The sequence below is a fragment of the Curcuma longa genome, chromosome 12 (genome assembly GCF_044706935.1).
Source record: "Curcuma longa cultivar G26 ecotype Majalengka, Jawa Barat chromosome 12, ITB_CL_G26_1.1, whole genome shotgun sequence".
Classification (NCBI taxonomy): Eukaryota; Viridiplantae; Streptophyta; class Magnoliopsida; order Zingiberales; family Zingiberaceae; genus Curcuma; species Curcuma longa.
Window position 1 is genome coordinate 2,858,293 of NC_133872.1, and position 15,846 is coordinate 2,874,138.

The 15,846-nt window shown below is 34.8% G+C and overlaps 2 protein-coding genes across 2 annotated transcripts; both read right to left on the reverse strand.

Annotated features, from left to right (window-relative positions):
- Positions 1–5: 5 nt before the first annotated feature.
- Positions 6–5,438, reverse strand: LOC141843248 (phosphoinositide phospholipase C 6-like). Its single transcript, XM_074731303.1, has 9 exons — positions 5,090–5,438; positions 3,170–3,366; positions 2,765–2,900; positions 2,429–2,671; positions 2,085–2,311; positions 1,795–1,912; positions 769–921; positions 585–671; positions 6–475 (listed from the first exon to the last, which is right to left on the reverse strand). The coding sequence occupies exons 1-9, from the start codon at positions 5,405–5,407 to the stop codon at positions 182–184; spliced, it is 1,773 nt and encodes a 590-aa protein (XP_074587404.1). The 5' UTR covers positions 5,408–5,438; the 3' UTR covers positions 6–181.
- Positions 5,439–6,607: 1,169 nt separating this feature from the next.
- LOC141843250 (dnaJ protein P58IPK homolog B) lies at positions 6,608–14,164 on the reverse strand. The gene is made up of 9 exons (XM_074731305.1): positions 13,865–14,164; positions 12,074–12,239; positions 10,921–11,122; positions 10,672–10,832; positions 10,507–10,600; positions 10,197–10,409; positions 8,946–9,026; positions 7,688–7,906; positions 6,608–7,179 (listed from the first exon to the last, which is right to left on the reverse strand). The coding sequence occupies exons 1-9, from the start codon at positions 13,962–13,964 to the stop codon at positions 6,997–6,999; spliced, it is 1,419 nt and encodes a 472-aa protein (XP_074587406.1). The 5' UTR covers positions 13,965–14,164; the 3' UTR covers positions 6,608–6,996.
- Positions 14,165–15,846: the final 1,682 nt, after the last annotated feature.

Consider the following 15,846-nt stretch of genomic DNA (forward strand, 5'->3'; position numbering starts at 1 on the left):
TCCAAGAACAGTCCCCAACAAAAATCATACATAAAAGCATGTAAAAAACACTCGACCATCCTCTGTTAAAAGACTAGCAAAGACAGTAAAAATGAAAGGAAACAATATCCACACCCCTCCTCTGAATTTGAAAGGAAACTTATATATATATCGACACGTTTTGCTTAATTTGCTCGTGAACTTACTCGAATTCAAATCTCATGAGCAGTCTAACGGATTTAAACTTCATTCCTTTACGATCAAAGAGTGGCACTGATCGGAACCCTTGTCGTAGCTCGGAAACTGGCAAGCATGTCTGCCCTGCGAAGTCGTCTTTCCCTGACTTGTCGTGCTCGTGCACTTCTATTCTCAGCAGGGCGAGTTCAGGCACCGTCAATGGGAAGATGAACTCCTCGTCCCAAACTGGTATCCAGTTATCCTCTATTGCCTTTGTTTTCTTCATTGTGGTGTCAGCTGGCACCCCTGCGATCCCTAGCTGTTGAACAACGACTAATTATTTGTTTTATATAATGTTCAGAATGAATTGGTTCCAGATTCATGTTATCTAGCTGAAATGAACGAATAAAGAAGGTAGGATTGGTTACTCTTGTGTAGAAATCTGGAGGTGAATATGAATCAAAATGTGTTTGGTTGAAATCCACGCGCCAACCATCGCCCATGTATACTTTGACCTGGAGAAAGAACGAAAATGAAAAACATCTTAAACCACAGTAAAATTGGACCGTCAGAAAGATGACAGAAGTTTCAAAAGGGCAAGAAAAAGATCACCTTCAAGGTTTTCTTTACTGGCAATTTAGCTTTAGGATCAAAATTACCATCGTTTGGTCCATTCTTCAGAAGGAATTCAGGTTTCTTTACGTATCCGCATCCTCCATTGACTTTATAGAATCCATGCATCAGCCATAATGACCTTCCATATCCCTATCAATGTGAAAGTGTTGAATATAATAGTAATGTCAAAAATGATATTATGAAAATTGCAACTAGAACCTCCAAGGAACAAAAACTAGATGATGATGAGTTCCCCAGTCCCTGATAGCTGAATTCACAACATTTACAAGAATATTATATATCTAATGGTACATTGTCTGAATATTTGAGTCACTTACATTTTACAAGAAACTAGCTGTCAGATATATATCATCAATTGTTTCCACCACAAATTAACTATGCCATCTATAACCATATGCAAGCTTCTTTATTTTCAAGTCTATCTTCCCTCGTAGAAATGGATCTCATTTTTGAAAGAAAATTTAAATCAGTGTCTCAGAAAGAAGCCACTGATTCTTGAATGATATTTTATAAATGAGTTTCCTTTGTTTCATGAATATGAGATGAAATAGTCCCCAATATAAACGCCTTTGTGCCATGCAAAAATAAAGTAGGCCTTGGATAGAAATTACTATGTTAGTCAAAATATTGCTTCAAATTTATATTACAATTATCAGAATTCACAAGTCTATCAGAAATTTTCTCCAAGAGGTGATTTTGGCATCATATGTAACCTGCTGCTTGGCAGCGTGAGCCAAGAATTTTTTTTTTCTTGAAGGGCTTAGTCTTTGCACAATGGTCCTACTCAAACTCCACATCAGATGGATACTTGAATGCTCACTGTGTCCTAATTTTTCTAATATAATCACCAACAGTAGTCAAATGCTGAAAATATAATCGATATAGTGCTATCCATGTGAAGTAATTAAACAAAATTCAATTGGCTGGAAACTTTTTGCGCGTAAAATATCAATTTAGAATAGAGTAAAAACAAAATACTAAAGAACCCAAGATCTGGCTCACCTGCATATTAAATGCAACCATCTGAGCACCATGAATCCATCCAACGAATGGGTTGTAATTAGAAGAATTGACACGTGTACCCTTTGGATATATCCGAAGAAGATTTCTCTGCGTAAATCTACAAGAGAAAGTGAGTATCAAGAAGCTGCTGCCAATTTGTTTACAAGGTAAAAGAGTCTTGACGTCAAGAAAAAATTCTTAAATGAAATCTCCACATGGAAAAGGAAAAAAAAGTGTCCTTTTTTCAGTAATAAGTTAGTTGTCCACACAAGTTAAAATAAAGATCTAACCTCACTAGGTCCAGACCATGAGAAACAGCTGCCTTTGCAAGTTCCTTCTCACTCAAACTGAGACGTCTGACTTGATCTGGATCAACTTTTAGTGCATCACCTAGATCGCCCTTCGGTTTTCCAGCACGAATAGTGATCAAAGACTTGTACTCAGGTGAGGAACTCTGATTTACTTTTTGGTCATCATCATCACTATCATCACCATCATCTGAATCATCTTCTCCAGTCTGAGCATTTTAGTTATTGTTATGGAGTATTGGATTCCAGTAAATTGTTTTTGGATTTCCATGCATCAATAATAATAATAATAATAATAATAATAATAAATATTAGCAATATAATACCTTATCAGCAGATTCAAGCTCAGTCTGAACATCAGGAACCTCTTTCCCCCAAGCTTCATCATCTGATTCATTCACATCTTGGGTGTCGTGTTTATTTTCTTTTTCATTCTTAGCTTCAAGATACTCTTTTGGTGGTTTGGTTGAAATAATAATCCTTTCCTTTAAAGCTTCTGGTGAAGGGAATTCATTAGAAGATTCTGATTCAGGGTAGTATAGCATGTCTCCAAATGTTTCTACAACCATCTAATAAATCAGTTAACTGTAAGAACTAGGTTTAAAGGAAAACATCAGTAATTTCCACTCAATTGAGAAGGGAAAAAGAGGTAAGACGATAACCTGAGCTACTTTGGCCTGAAGATCAACAGTAAGATGGTCCTCCAGAGTTATGATGACAGGATATGGTGATGCAGTAAAGGCATACTCCTTGATGGACCTTAGGCATTTAATAAGCTCCACTGGCGATGTCAATGTCCTATGGAATAGATAAAGAATACAATAAAATAGAAGCAATATGGATGCAAAAACATATGATTGCAAAGCATTATTGAGCTGAACCAGATTTGCACAACATGCACAGTCCATTTTTTACGTTCACATATCATGTCAAGCATAGCATGAGCATGGGAGACAAAAAAAAGTGCACTGACATGGATAATAACCATTCAAACAACTTCTAACTGATGATAAATAAAGTACAACCATGAAGTTAAAACTGGGGCATTAAGGGCATTGTTTTAGTACCTTCCATGGAGAATATCAATGTCATCTTTAGTAGAATTAGGCCACATATCTAACTCAATTACTCTAACACCATCTTGGAGTGCTTTTATAATTGGAACATCACTGCAATCACTGCTCAGCTGATTCCCAGTCAAGTACGAATTATGCCCTGTATAGATGTAATAATGGGACAATGGAGCAGTCATATCTTGGTGAACCTGTTGATGAAAAATGTGTTATCTAGTTAATTTGCATACTGAGCTGGCAAGTCAAAAAGATATCATGCAGCAAGTCTATGAATTGTCTAACATTAGGCTTTGTTCAGAAAAGCATGTGTGTCAAACACATAGCCAGAAAGAGAAAGTTCTTGCCCTAGATCAATAATCCTACACAAATAGTTTTTTTCTTTGAGAATGGTAATTTCTCCTTGCAACAAACACGTAGCATTACATTAGCAATAGCTTGAGAAATTGATAAGTGATTGAATTCAGATAATGGGCAATGTTGCTTCAATGTATTCCCAATTTTTTTAGTCATAAATTTCTATTGAAGATCAAGTATCCAAATAATTTACAAATGTTGCTCTCAGATGAATCCGTTGAGGTGTAAGATATGATCATTTTTTATGCAACATTACTGCATTAGGCTGAGCCTGGACCAGTAAAGGAGAATAAAAGGTTTGTAAAAACAAGTTCGACCTTATATTTTAAGTTGAAGCTTGTGCAGATAAAAAAGATTCATCCAAGGTCTAAACATGGAAGTACTGCGGCTGGACGCAGAAACTTACAACATAAATCAAAGAAAAAAAGGAAATTGTAGGAACACTAAAACTCTGAAGGCTTCTTGCATAGGTTTAACAGAGAGAAGTACAACAATTCATATTGCATAAATTTGTAAGCTCATATATTAAATTCTTGTCTCTCTGACAACATCAGATCCTCTTTGCTTTCATTTCCACAAAGAAAACATATATGCATACAATTTAAAACACATAATATAACATTGTCCAGTAGGTCATATTTATAAGTAACATGAACATAATTAGCATCTAAAGTGTCTATCACTTGTCAAACGAGTGTTTAGATTAGGGATTAAAATTACAAGAATTATTCCTCTCTTGGAGGAGAAAATCATCAAAAACAACCCTCATTAATTTCTCATCCTCAAATGAACAGGCTCAATTTTTTTTCCTCCAAGATAGCCAACATACTTAATAGAATTACCTAAAGAGATCACATGTTGCATATACTATGCGGTCTATATCCTATTTGATCAGCATGAAGATAAAAAAAATTCAGATTATTTGCTTATTGCTCATAATGTTGGTCAAGCTATTTCCCAACAACAATAATTGAGATGTAAGTTAACACTAACTTTATTTTTGTATACAGGGTCTGTACATTTTTTCATACTTTGTTTTTCTCTTAATTTCGTATATCAAGATAGGCGGTCTGCAGTATATGAAGTGATAACATTGGTGGGTCTCCACCTCGTCCCATAAAACCAAATAAATCCACGTTGTTCCCAATCCCAAATAAATAGAATGGATAAATTATGTCATCGCATTGTAGCCCACCTGATTCATGAAGCAACATAGCCTTTTTCAACAAATTCAATGAACACCTAGCATGGGAGGAAGAATGTGCGAATATAATGAACAGAAAAAGAGATTGATTGAACTAAATCAATAAACTAGATCATAGCATAGCATTGCAACGCTCCTGATTCAAACAGCAAAGTATTTTTTTCCCTCTTAATCAATTAATCGATTACCTAGCGTCAGAGAAGCAACCTGCCAAGGTAATGATCATAATACAAATTAATCCCTAAACCATGTTTCTCGCATCAGAAATATTTCAGCCGCTGATGCTAGCTAGCCCCCAAAAGAATGTCTCTTTGGATCGTAGGAGGAGAAGAAAACGGCGGGCAAAAGGCTCTCACCTGCGATCGAAGCGGAGGATTGAGATCCTCAGAGAAGAGGTAGTTATAGAAGTCTTCGACATTCAATGCGGGCTTGGAGAGGATAGCAAGGAAGGGCTGGCGCGGGCGAAGCTGGATGGTCTGCTCGATGATCCGGTCAGCATCATCAGGGGTGGCCTCTCCCTGCGCCTCGGTCAGGAAACGACGGAGTTGATCGGCGTTCATGTGGGTGGCGCCCTCGGTGTGGGCGGCGAAGGCGGCGCGGACGTCGGCGGGCGGCTGGACCTCGGCGGAGCGGAAGCGGCGGGTGAAGCAGAGGCAGCAGGTGTAGGTCCCCATTGGGCAAGCGATACATAGATCGTATCACCCACCCTGCTGCTTCTCTTCTCTTCTCTTCTGCGACGAGGAGGAAGAAAACGAGGAGGGGGAGGAGGAGGAGGAGAAGGAGGAGGAGGTTAGTTTTGTTGGGAGGAAGAATCGAGAAGGCAGTGCTTCCTAACCGTTCGAAAATGTAATATCGTACGCGAATCTTTCGGATGCCAACGCGAAGCGTATCTCGAGCCACCTTTATGATTTTAGAAAATATAATATCGTAAAAGAAATTTTAATATATATATATATAAGAAGATAAGTTTTATTTATTTGGAAATTATTATTTAAAAAAATAAAAAGCAATATTCAAATTAAAATCCCTCGTGTGAAAGAATTCGAAATTCATGTCTGGTCATTGTGCTTTCAGCCAAGTTGATCCTTGGTAGGTACGTAAATAATTAAGAAAATTTCATTTCACCTCAAACTTTTTCTTCTTTTACAAAATGCCATCGATATATTAAAAAAAACATAAAAAACCTTTTAAAACTAGGATAATGTTAAAGTTTCTTCCATTAAAAAATATGAGTTACAGTGGACTTCCTAGACAATGAAGATTTAAATTTTATATAGAATATATTACATTTAAAAAGTTAAAAAATTTATAATATTGAACTGTCTATCACCATTTATTTATATTTCTTAATTTATTTTGACGATGATAAATTTTTTTTATAAAATCAAATTGATATATCTAGTATTAATTGGATAATAAGATGTTCCAGTCCCAATCCATAGTAATCTGCCACGTAATGGTTCCGGTAGGGAAGACACTCCTTAATAACATTATTACTTACCTTTAAAGTATTTTGTATTTAATTTTTTCCATTATTTTATTATATATTGCAATTGCACTTAATTTAAGTCCTTATAATCAGACAAAAATTAAATACCTAAATTATCTAAACAAATCTCTTACCTAAAAAAAAGATAATTTTATATTATTTATTATTCTCATATATTAAAGTAACCAAAAAATTTCTCTTTCAATCCTACTCTCCATCAAATAAAAAATTCTCATATTTTTAGCACGCATTTATATACATTTTTATAGTACCCCTTAAATTTCTTTTTATCCTGAACATATCATATAATTGAGCGTAATTTAGATATTTACTCTAGAAGAAAGAACTCTGAGGAGAAATTATTTGTTCACAACATTGACGCAACCAACCAAGAAGGAAATACAGGGGATTATGACTTCTACTACAATATTTTTATAACAAACGAACTATCACAAAATGCATAATCATGAGTAAAATTATATTGGGAGGCCATATTCCTTAAATCGAGAAAAATGTTCAAAAAAAACGAACTGCTAAGAGCAAATTCCATGGATAAAGAATTGATACAACATATTCTCGATATATTGCTCGACTCATCTCATTCATCCTGAGCACCACTCTGATGACTACTCTGGAGTCAGTACTCTAACTCAAAAAATTGATGCCTGCGTTTTGCCTTTTCGTTTGCAAAAGTTCCATCATGTTTCTACGACACTGTTAGATTGGTAAGCATCGACCGTGCCATGAGGATTCAAGAACAATAATTTAAAATACTCAAAAGTTGAACTGAAAACCGCCACCAGGGAATCCACCACCGGGGAAGCCACCATCGAAGTGAAAAGTATATTGTTGGCCGCCGCCACCGAAAGGGTTAAAGCCTCCACCACCCATCCCCATACCTTCATCAACATCCTCACCTCTATCGTATTTTACGCGCTTATCTTCATCACCCAGTACCTGTAAATCAAGATTTATAGGACAAAAATGGTATGACAACCAAACTAATGCAAACCATTCGTTAAACAATCACGTCTCATAATTGTAAGACATGAAAAGACAGAACCAATTTATATTCTTAAACTTGATATTTGTTCATGACTATAAACTAGGGAAAAAAAATGGCAGCCTAAAAGAGTTGACAAACACTAGTGCATAAATTGCTAGTAATATTAAAAAAAAATTTCTTCATCCTTCTTTACCCGCTCACATCTAATCGCTACTAATATTCTGACTGACGTTGTCATTGTATGGAAAAAGGGAAAAAATAATATGGTCACCGGACATCCTAATTAAGACATTGAACAAATTCATCGAAAGCAAACTACATGGCATCTGAATGCTTTGAAAATTATATATTTACAGAATACTAGTTTATATCTGAACAATGACAGGCAATATAATATTGATATCCTTCAAACAAAAAGGCTAGGTTAAAAGGTAAATAACATCTGACTTCAGATATTACCTCGTAGGCAGCAGCAATTTCTTGGAACTTGGCCTCAGCTTCCGCTCTGTTATCAACATTCTTATCTGGATGCCACTGTAAAGCAAGCTTCTTGTATGCACGCTTTATCTCTGCAACAGATGCAGTTTTTGAAACACCAAGAATCTTGTACCAGTCCTTACGTTGGCTTAATTTCAGTGATTTTTCAGCTCTCATCAATACTTCACGAATGTTCATGTCCTATTACCAGGATTAAAGTAAGATTTTGTCCATATATATGAAGTTGTTTAAAATAATGTCATGTGCAATAAGTGATGATATGAGAATTGGACCACAATCATCCACACTAGATACTAAACAACATGAAGAATTTATAATAATAATAATAAAAGTTGATTTATTCTTCAATATCATATCACTTGCTTTAGTAACTTCCAACAAAATCAGCATAGTAGCAAAGAATCATGTCTGTAGAGCAATGCTTAAGGTCCATCAATGGGGATAATTCTAGAAAGAATATTTCAAGTTCTGTTTCCTGCTTTATCCTTTATGTTTTTCCTTTCCCCTCTTTCATTTGCTTTACAGCGTCAGTATCCATCCCACTGCCAACTTTAAATATTTGTTCTACTCCCACCAGATTTTCCTAGGACTGAGCTACACTCTAGTGACATAAATCAAAGACTGAGGAACTTATCATATTTGACAAGACATCATTTCCTTTCAAATAACCATCACTTCAGAACTTAAATTTTATCACACAATTTGATTATATGATTACTGGTTTCTTTACAATCCTAGTTATCTGTGAAAGAGCTATCACTAGCTTTTACACAAAACCATAATAATGAGAAACATACATAAAAGGGATGCATCACAAAAGGGCATGTTTATATTATTTTAACATGAAACATAAATTTCATTATCAATGCAATCTATGCAACAATCTCAAATCAATGAACTAATTTCCCTTGAAGAGATGCAAATATCATTCCACTGTATATTTCATCTTCAAAACTTTCCAAGCATAATTATTAGGACAGGGCTAGTTTCACCCACATGGAAAAGTGAGAAAGTTCTAATTTTTTTTTTAAATTACACTGGAAAATATTATTACAGTTTTAACCATTATATCTATCAGAAGACAAGCCTGAAAACAAACTAATCAATATCTATCGTATAATTTTATGTACAAATAAATATTTGGGAGCAATAAAGAAAGCACCAAAAGAATTTTATAATTCCAATATGCAAATTGCAAATTATAGAATATGAACTAGACCTGGGGAGACTTTTCAGCTGCTATTTTTAAATCTTGTACTGCTCCTTCCCAGTCTTCTGTTAGAAGTTTTGCTTCTCCTCTCTGCAAAAAAGAGGACAGCCAGTTCTTTACTAAAAAGCCACAACTTCAAATGAAAAAGAGTTCTGCACAAATATGAAATTTTAGTAAGAACTACTATTGACTGCAATTTGGCACCTTGTGTACAGAAGTATTTGATATTCTCGTTTTTGGGTGATAATATCTTAGTCATTGCTAAACTAAATGGCCATATTAGATAGTAAAGATACAGATATTATTACAATCTATGATGCAAAATTTTGAGTATAAAAAATGTTGCATAAAATATTGGGTATTGGAATTCATACATTCAACTCAAGATCCATGCTCATTGGGCTTTAGAGATTTTCACTGGCTATCTAAGCTCAATGCAACACTTGAATTTCTTCATGGGGCTTAGGACCGTCATTAGATATTCAACAAGGGGACACCAATGATATATCATTGATAGGATAAAAAAAAGGGAAGATGGAGAGGACCTTTGAAAATTTTATGTGATCATCGTGTACCCCTTAGGCTAAAAAGAAAGTATTATTAGAAAGTGTCACGACCCATTATATTTAATGGTCCAAGTGTTGGGTTGTTTGAAGTAAAATGTAAAAAAATTAGCACCAAAAATGAGAATGCCATAGTGGATGTATGGGGTACTAGGAAAGATAAATTTTAAAACTACTAATGTTGAAAAGCAATTTATTATAGCTCAGATGATGAAATGGGACTATGGGAGGAACTACATGTAGAAGCTATGAAGCTATGAATATGTTCAAAGGAGAACAATTAACTCTGGATTTACAAGAGTTGAATCGATTAGAGCAGTTACGCTGAGAAGAGAGAGACTAAAGAAAACTTAGCTAATGCAATAAATTGATTTAAGTGAGTTATATTATTACTAATAACTTTGCATAGAGAGGATAACACACATGTAATTAATCCAAATAGTTTGGAAAAATATGATTTAATGAATCCTTCCATGAGAAGGTCATTAGCATTTGTACAATTTGTTCATAAATATGTTTAAGACATGAAGCAAGAAATATTTTGCGATGCCCATCCATAAAAAGAGCCTCTGATATAAGTATCAAAGGATAGTAAAAACCTTGATCACCATAGGACACTCAGACTGAGACAAGTCCCACCAAAAAGGCAAGCAACAGATATAATCATTTACGCATTTAGCAAAAGAACCAAACAAACCTGGACCAAAGCCTCAACAAGCTCTTCATCAATGTTTAATGCTTCTGTGCAACTACTGATAGCATCCTTTCCTCTTCCAAGTTTAACCAAAACCTTACACAAACCAAGGTGAAGATGCACATTATGTGAAGTATGACTAGGGTCTAATGCAAGGGCAGCCTTGAAATCTTCAGCAGCCACACGTAGCTTACCCTTGGCAGCATTGTCTTCTGCCTGAAAATCAACAAACATATCCAAGATTGCTAATTAGTTAGCATTAATCACATTTAAATCTTCATCGCAGCTATAAATTTTCATTTTTTGGTCTTACACTCTTTGTCTTCTTTAGCAACTGTTTCATACCAAAATAAGCTTTCTTCAGTTCACTATGCTCTGGATCTAGACGAAGTCCTTTTTGATAATGCCTGAAGTGTAACATTCATCTACAATAAGATCCATAAATGAAAGTTCTTCTGACAAAATTCGGAAAACAAACCTTGATGCAACATCATGATCAGAGAGATAATAATATGCACGGCCTCGTAGCAAAAGTGCCTCCAAGTTATCTTCATCTTCTTTAAGTATGTAACCAGCCTCTGAAATAACACTAGAGTAGTCTTTCAGGGCGAGTATTAATTTCAACTTGAGAATTTTTGCCTGCAAATAACAATAAGAAGTGTAAAACTGCATCACATACACAAATCTCCAAGGTTACCTAGTTGAGCAACATACATCTACTAATTACCTCCAAACATCCTGATGAATAGACAAGGACAATTTTACTGATGTAATCCATAGCTTTTGGATAGTCACCAGACTCAAAATGATTGTATGCAGAATCTAATGCATCACGTGACTGCAATGTCTGAGAAAGCTCCTTCTCAACTGAAGGAGACTTAGGTTTTAGCTCCAGAAATCTTTTATAGTCTTTTCCAGACTCCTCAAACCTGCATTTCTCAAAGGTTCTGTAAGTTCTCTGTCCTCAAAGCTAAGTCAGTCACAAGATAACAATTAATCATCATTACATCATCAAGCAATGTTGTCCCAACTATTGGGTCAACTACATAGATCTGACTCCTCTGTTGGACTCTATGCAACACTATCTCACTACTAAGAATCAAATTAATTAGATCATTTTACTACCCAAACAGCTAGATGATCGTCAATGTTTTCTATGGTCTCCTTCATCCCTCTACGTCTACCACTTCAATAGATTCACTCTTCCAACTACAAAATCAGTTCGTTGTCTTTGAACATACCCATACCATATCTATCTATCTTCTTCTCATTTTATCATTTATTGGAGCTACAACACTTATTTTTCTTCAAATATTAATATTTTAGAATATTCCCCTTCTTAATAACTCCACACGGCACCTTAGAATTATCATTTCAGTACCAAAATGACAATTAATCTGCCAGGTAAATATGGAGTTATAATTGTTAAGCTGATTAGAAAAATATCATCTAATACATTTTAATTAAAGATATTTTCACTTTCTGTTCATTGAGAGAACCATACACATTTAAAACAATTGACTGGCTACCATAAACTCCAAAATTCAAACTATTAGAAAAAGGATTCAATCAGTACCTTTTATATTCATAAAATCTGCCATATGCACAGAAAGGCAAACTGGACTAGATCGTACAAACCCAAATTGAACACATGGATGACTTATTGAGGGTATATATTGGTTAAACAATAACACATGCTTCTGATTTTGTATTCGTATTTTCTAACAACAGGCAGGCCCTATCCATTACAGATTTTATTGTGATAAGAGTGGCATACTATAGATGAAGAAAAAAAATCTCTTTCTATTGCATTAGTGGTTCATGACATCCTGAAGAAAATGAATTTAAGATAATTAAGAATATTAATTGCACATACATACTTGCAAATTTGACGAAAAGCTGTAGCACGTAGTTGATAGGCATCTGAATGATCTGGATCTGATTTTATCGCAGAATTTAGAAGTGCAATTGCATCATTATATCGTTTCAGCTTTATCATTTCAGAGGCTCTTTTTGACAAGCCAATGGCATCGTCTGGTTTGTTTTCTGCAAATGTGCCAAAGTAGAATCACATTCCTAATTTGGAACCATGAATGATAGAGATAGCAGAGATGTAGAAAGAAAAGTAACGGCTTGCTAAAACCATAATTTTTTGTGGAATTAGGATTCTATTTCACTGTTATCAAATTCCTCTATATATAGGAAACAAATTATAATTTTATTGTCATAAATATTTAGGATTTGAAAATACAAAGAAAATTAGTCCATTTGTATTCAAGAATTCACTGGAAACATGAGTATCTGACAAAAAATTCTACAAAATATCAAGTATATTTAGTGTTCATATTCTAAGATTAAAAGCTTGAGAACAGAAATCCCATTCTCATTTTCTCACTTAAATCCAAACATTTTTCAAAATTACATTTTTAAAGGATTCTTCTAATTGGAATTCCTTTAAAATAAGAATTGATGCCAAACAAACTATAAAGGAACAAGTAACATTGATTTAATAGAGATCGGTTCAATCTTCCAAACAGTCAGCCGACTGCCTATCAACTACAGCAATAGGCCTTTAATGGTTGATATTAAAACAATAGAAAATATAGAAAATAAGTATATCGAATTAAGGATTATTGGTGTGTGTATGTGTGTATAACAATTGTATGTTTAATCAATCAAAACAACTTTACAATCACAAATAAATAGATCATAATTAATAAGTAAAATACTAAACACAATGACAATAAAAACTCATGAAAAAAAGCATTATAAGTGTGTTGAAAGTAAGAATAAAAGAATTTAACAATGAATGAGAAAAAAATATAAAAGATAAAGGAAATCACATCTAGGAAGAGAATGAAAAACATTAACTGAAAAAGGCAAAAAATCAATGTAAGCCATCAGCATCAAGTGCAAAAGGGGAGGCCAAAGTCTAGTGGGACAAAAGGCTTGAGAAAACAAAGGTCTTTGATTGGGCTAATAGGAAAAAACTAAGATTACTTTCTAATATAAAATGAACTGCAAAATTTTAATCTTTTTTTCCTTACACCCTCTTAAACACCACTTTTTAAAAGATCAACCTAACAAAGATCACCTGGTAACCATGAAAACCTTGCCAAAACCACCTAGGTGCCACCAATGATTACTTGTTTTGTAATGCTAACAAATACACTTTTTATGTGCTTACTTGTATTATAAATTGAACTATCCAATCTAGGACTATCTAACTCCAGTAGAAGCCTTGAGATTTGTAATAGTATCAAATTGTAGTCAAAAGGCATTCATTCTCCTCGGGCATTCATTCTCTTCGTGCTTAAGGATCATAAAAATAATAATTACGAGACGGAGAAAAGTAAAAGTAACTGGAACAATTGATGATCTGTTCTTTGACTTTCGTGATTACTTTCCAAATTCTGTAGCACAATATCCGACAACAATTTATTTCTTCGTTTCATTCTTTAGCATTAGTAATTCTTAAAAAGTTACTTCCTACTCTAACCGAGCAACCCAGATAGCATGCCAAGACACTTTGCTTATAAGCACTATCCGACCTAGAATAACATCATTGAACTATAAATAGATCATAATTATTAACATTTCCATTCTAAAATCACGATCTACCGACACTCCAATCATAAACGAAACAGCAAAAGTAAAGTATCATAGAGTACCTTGCGCTGAGGCAATAAGACAGTAGAAGGAAACAAATAGGTGGAAGAAGAGAAGCGGAAGGAGCACCGCGGCTGCCGAGCGTTGCATCCTCATTACCATCGAGAAATATTCTTCACAGCTTCGAACAAAACCGATGCGCCAACTGAGAAGAGAAGAGAAGAGAAGATCGATAGACAGGAAGGCGGCGGTCTGTGGCGATCAAAATAGACAGCAGAAACAAATGCCCTTCAAATCGAGACGGAGTATCTTTGTCGATGTCCCAGAGATCTCCCACGCCTCGCTCACGCCCCTCTTTTTTTCCTTTCTGTTTTCTAGATTAGTTCGATCGGAGCGACGGAAATGAGCAGAACGGCTTCGGTATTTGAATTTAACGAAGGGTCACAGACACCCGGTATCTCAATTGAATACTCCATGATGGCCCACAACAGAAACGTTCACAGTTTGTTGGTGCAAACTTGGGTATAATGTATTAGGTAAATGAATAAATCCTTGTTATATAGTTCTCTCGGTAAGGAACACGTCAAGTTGGCCAATAAATAACCTCCACGTAGACTAATGATTCTAAGCGGCTTGTTCATAGCCCATAGTGCTCGGCCCGAACCGTGAGTGAACCGTTGAAGATTTGACATTGTCCACTAATTCCATTGAAAATGAATAAATCCAATTGCCCTCGAGACGTCAAGTTTAAATAACCTCCACGTAGACTAATGATAGCGGCTTGTTCATAGCCCATGGTGCTCGGCCCGAACCGTGAGTGAACCGGAAGATTTGACATTGTCCACTAATTCCATTGAAAAATTCCAATTGCCCTCGAGACTTTTCCAACTTATCAATTTCAAATTATATCCTTCAAAAAATTCTCCCATCCCTAAGGCTGCATTTGGTTTAAGAAATACAGAAATACAGAGACAGAAATACAGAAATACAGACACAGTAAGACAGGGACGCATTTACAATGGTCTCCGTCGGCGGTGACCGGACGGCGGCGTGACGGTGCCGGAAGCGGAGATGAGTAGAAATTCTGTCTCCGTCTCCATTTCAGTGTCCCCAGTTTGAAAGTGGACAGAAATTCTATCTGAGACGGAGACAAAAATCCTATTTCTGTCTCTATCTCTCAAAATCAAACGGGGGCGGAGACAGAAATCCTATTTCTATCTCTGTATTTGTGTCCCTGTCTCCAGAAACAAACGCAGCCTCACTGTTAATTCTAACAGAGGTACTAACACTGTTAATACTAAAAGAAGTAATAATATCATGCTCCCTCTCAATACATCGCAGCGGTAGGAGGCACGATAATTTACCTACGTATCCAAGATTCAATTATTATATTGAGTAATCTTTTACTATGTTAAGATTCAATTCTTATATTGAGTAATCTTTTATTATGTTTTCGGATTGACTAGATAGGCAACTCATCTTTCGAACTAATTGACCTCAAAGTTAGGTTCCTGAAGTAGTAAAAATATATATATATAATAGTATCACATCAAACTTTTAACGCTATTCTAATGTTACATACTTACCATATTTTTATCTCGTTAAATATTAATGGCTAGAGGAGTCGACACGGTCTGTTTCACAAAAGATTGACTTGTAGATGAAATTTAAATTTAATTAGTATGTTAGATTATTAAAAAAATGACTTGTTTATTTTTTATTTATTAGATATCTAAATCTCACTAATCTTTGGATGTAGATTGGATCTCATATTTCACATATTAAATAAATTTAAAAAATAAAGTACCTTTTAATATGATATTTTAACATCATTAATTATTTAAACATCATGTGCATATACCGCATAGATTTTAAACTCTAATTTCAAAAATAAAAAGATACCCCATGACCTATTATTAAACATACATTGTGAGCTAAAAAAGATCAAAAGACTTGATCTTAATCAACCATAAACAATCAAGTTATCAATTGAAAAAAGGGAATATAAAAGTTTCTAATAATTGTATAAATGTGTAAAGACATT

Bases quoted from the DNA above. Each gene is read 5' to 3' on its own strand.
- LOC141843248 (XM_074731303.1), bottom strand. From the start codon at position 5,407: ATGGGGACCTACACCTGCTGCCTCTGCTTCACCCGCCGCTTCCGCTCC. The intron at 2,901-3,169 runs GTACTAAAACAA...TCTATTCCATAG, and splicing joins ATTGATATTCTCCATGGAAG to GACATTGACATCGCCAGTGG. The intron at 1,913-2,084 runs GTTAGATCTTTA...TTTCTCTTGTAG, and splicing joins CATGGTCTGGACCTAGTGAG to ATTTACGCAGAGAAATCTTC.
- LOC141843250 (XM_074731305.1), bottom strand. From the start codon at position 13,964: ATGGTAATGAGGATGCAACGCTCGGCAGCCGCGGTGCTCCTTCCGCTT. The intron at 11,123-12,073 runs GTATGTATGTGC...TGAGAAATGCAG, and splicing joins GCTTTTCGTCAAATTTGCAA to GTTTGAGGAGTCTGGAAAAG. The intron at 10,833-10,920 runs GTAATTAGTAGA...TGTTATTTGCAG, and splicing joins ATTCATCAGGATGTTTGGAG to GCAAAAATTCTCAAGTTGAA.